The sequence below is a fragment of the Gastrolobium bilobum genome, unplaced genomic scaffold (assembly GCF_033153095.1).
Source record: "Gastrolobium bilobum isolate Gb01-03AN ecotype WA unplaced genomic scaffold, APGP_CSIRO_Gbil_v1 utg44197, whole genome shotgun sequence".
Classification (NCBI taxonomy): domain Eukaryota; kingdom Viridiplantae; phylum Streptophyta; class Magnoliopsida; order Fabales; family Fabaceae; genus Gastrolobium; species Gastrolobium bilobum.
In genome coordinates this window covers 173358-176791 of record NW_026895766.1, presented here as the reverse complement: position 1 = coordinate 176791, position 3434 = coordinate 173358, and the positions used below count along the sequence as shown (strand labels likewise).

General features: G+C 38.2%; 1 protein-coding gene across 1 annotated transcript; it reads right to left on the bottom strand.

Moving 5' to 3' along the window:
* Window positions 1-811: 811 nt before the first annotated feature.
* Window positions 812-1729, bottom strand: LOC133295723 (uncharacterized). The gene has a single exon (XM_061494578.1). The coding sequence runs from the start codon at window positions 1727-1729 to the stop codon at window positions 812-814; it is 918 nt and encodes a 305-aa protein (XP_061350562.1).
* Window positions 1730-3434: the final 1705 nt, after the last annotated feature.

Genomic DNA, 3434 nt, shown 5'->3' with positions numbered 1-3434 from the left:
TCCCAACTATCAGATTGATCAGTTCTAATAAAGAGAATAGGAAATACGCACAAGGTAGAGACAAAGATAATTATACAAATGAATAAAACTAAATCAATCCATCGTAACAAGGGTTCACATAGGGCTCGTGACCCTAACTACAATAAAAGAGAATTAGACAAGCATAATCATGGCTAACAATAATCCAATATTCCAAAGCATAAAATTACAGAGAAATAGATGAAGAAGAAGAACTGTGGAAGAATCCTTCTGAGCTCTGCCGTCGGTCTCCTTCTGAAGAAATAGGTCTGAATTGTCTCCAATGTCTTGGAATGGTGGAGGACCACCCTTTAAATAGGCAACTGGTCAATCAGGTTATAATCTTTGAATTTAATTTCATTAATTTTTCATTTTGATCATAATTCCACAATTCAAGGATTGCATTCATGACGCCCGCACGATCAGCGCCAAATCCGTGACTCCACAAATCAAGGACTGCATTCATGGCACCCGCACGATCAGCGCCAAATCATTTCCTTGTTTTCTTTCAAATTTCGAATTTCTTCACCTTTTAACCTAATTTCTGTGCAAAGTCTCCTATTTATAAGACTCTTTTTCTTCTTCCAAAAATACCCTCGTGGAATCGCATCAACAGGCTTTTTATAATTTTGTAATTTTCACTTCTTTTACCTGTAAAAACACAACCAATAGGTGAGAACTATAATTGAAAAGAAAGAATCAATATAATTAGCAAATATGTATTTAAATTGCTCTCTTATGACCCAATTCTTATCAATTTTAACATGAAAAAACCACACTTGACAGAGGCACATCAATCTGCAGCAACAGACTGATCAACTTGGGAACCGCTGTCATGTAAGGAAGGACAAGCATCCGTGGGACGAGAAGGATCACAGCAGATGCCACACGGGTTGCTTGTCTGTTGGGCAGAAGGTTGCACTGTCTGTGTCACTGCCAACTGCCTCACCATTGATGTCAACTCATCAAGCCTGTTCTCTATTCTCTGGTTATCTGTGCTTGATGCTCCTGCAGCTACCACTATTGGATTTTGCATTGGAGAAGTTTGCACTTGGAACACTGCACTGCTGTTTGCTCTAGTGCCAAATTGTTGAGCATTGGCTGCTATCTCAGCAATCAACTCTTTTGCCTCAACAAGGGTTTTATTTCTCAGGACTCCTCCACTAGCTGCATCTAAAAGATTCCTATCCATAGGCAGCAACCCTTCATAGAAGTAAACAATCAGGAGATTTTCTGGAATCTGATGGTGTGGACAGCTTGCACAAAGTCTTTTAAACCTCTCCCAATACTCATGCATGTTCTCCTCATTAGCCTGCTTTATGCCACTGATATCCTTTCTGATTGTAGTGGCTCTGGATGAAGGGAAGAATTTCTCCAGAAACAATCTTGACATATCATTCCAGCTTACAATGGAGGAAGGTGGCAAGTAGTACAACCAGTCCTTAGCTCCATTGTCCAATGAAAAAGGAAAGGCACGCAACTTGATTTGCTCCTCATCCACCCCTGGTGGTTTCATAGTGCTGCAAACTACATGGAACTCCTTCAGATGTTTGTGAGGATCCTCACCTGCAAGACCATGAAACTTGGGAAGCAAGTGTATCAGTCCAGACTTAAGCTCAAAAGGTACAATAGGATTACAATAACGAATACACAGAGGCTGCTCATTATTAACATCAGGTGCAGCCAATTGCTTAAGAGTCCTATTATCCATGGTTACAGAATCAAATAAATTACCAAACAAATAAACACTATGTAAAGGACTCGAACAAACAAACTCAACAGACTCAGACTCTAAGGTATGCTCAGGAACAACTCTATTGTAAGTCAACCTACGAGCTCTACTAGCAGCATGCAATGATCTCTCTATCTCAGGATCATATGCATATAAATCATCAACACTGGTATTACTCCTAGTCATGCATCATAGGCAAAGCATACAGCAGTAAAGTCGCAACACATACGATAGAACACAAAAAAAACTACCAAAAATAGCAAGCAGAAGCAAAAATAAATATACGAAAAATACTAAATGAACTCAGAATGCTATGGGACCAACTCTCCTAACCTCTAATTGACCCTACGGACTCAAAAATCAAATAAAATTTTTTCAAAAAATAAAATAAAATAGTAAACGAAGGAATTTGGCAAAACCAGGGCCTGATTTGTGAGGCATAACCTCACAATATTTGACAAGGATGATCGTCTCTTTCAGCTCACCAATTTTCAGAGCAAGTTGAACAAGTTCAGAAATACCTGATACGTTCTGAAATGACAAAGAAACAACAAAAACGGTTAGTAAACGACAGAATTTGGCAAAATTAAGGGTCACCTCACACCCTCTATGGGTGTCACTTATGCTCAGAAGGTCGAATTCCTTTGGGAATAGAACTCCTGGAGTCAATCTCTCAAACTGAAGTTTTACGGATTTCTCCAAATTTACCCAAAACTGCCCAAAACGTAAACCGTAATGCAGAAAACGCAAAAACTGAGAAAAGATGTGTCTGCAGAATCAAAGGTGCAGAAATCAAAATCAGAAACACAAATGAGCGCAAACGCATAAACAAGGACAGATGCGCAAAAATAAATGAACTTTTTTTTTTCGATTTTTTTTTTAAAGAAAAACGAAAATTAAAGAAAAAGAAGATGATCAAGAATCAGAAAACAATTAAGACCGATGCAATTTCCCCGGCAACGGCGCCAAATTTGATGACAAAAAATTAAAAGAGGGTTTTGGATTTTGATTGAATAATTAAAAAGGCAGAATATAAATTTGGAATAAAAATTCGTAATTAAAAATTAACCAACCTAAGGTTAGGGTTCCATGGACGTCTTTCCTCGGATAAAAAGATATCAGAATCGTGATTGATCTTCAATCGAATCAGAATCCTTATTTCCAATTGACAACCCTCTCTAAGCGATCGCTTATCATTTGATCAAATACAGTGCTTCTACTCATACAATCGCAGAGTATGAGCCCATCTGATTTAAGGTCATAGGGTCAATCAATCTAACCATCAAATCTGATGATTAATCCCTTTCCATAATCGCAATCGCGAACCTCAGATTGAATATCCACGATCGCACGATATCAATCTGAGTTGGGAAGGGAAACAAAACTGATTTAAAATAAAGCGCAGACCCTCAAGACTATTCCATGGAATCTGTTACCCTTAGGTTGATTAAAAGGTTCTTAGCCTCGCAAGGCTAAGGTAAACATGATTAAAATAAAGTAAAAAGAAGAAGAAGAAAAAGATGAAGAACGCGAAGAACGCTCCAGAGAAAGTGCTTTGATCCCAAAATATGAAAATTCAGAATGCCTAAAATGTTTCCTACTCTGCCGTCATATACCCCTACCCAAAGCGGGTTAGGGTTCAGTTCTGATCGGCCCATCTGTCTAAAATACGAAATAAAATAAA

Coding starts and splice junctions, on each gene's coding strand:
- LOC133295723 (XM_061494578.1), bottom strand. CDS start 1,729: ATGGATAATAGGACTCTTAAGCAATTGGCTGCACCTGATGTTAATAAT.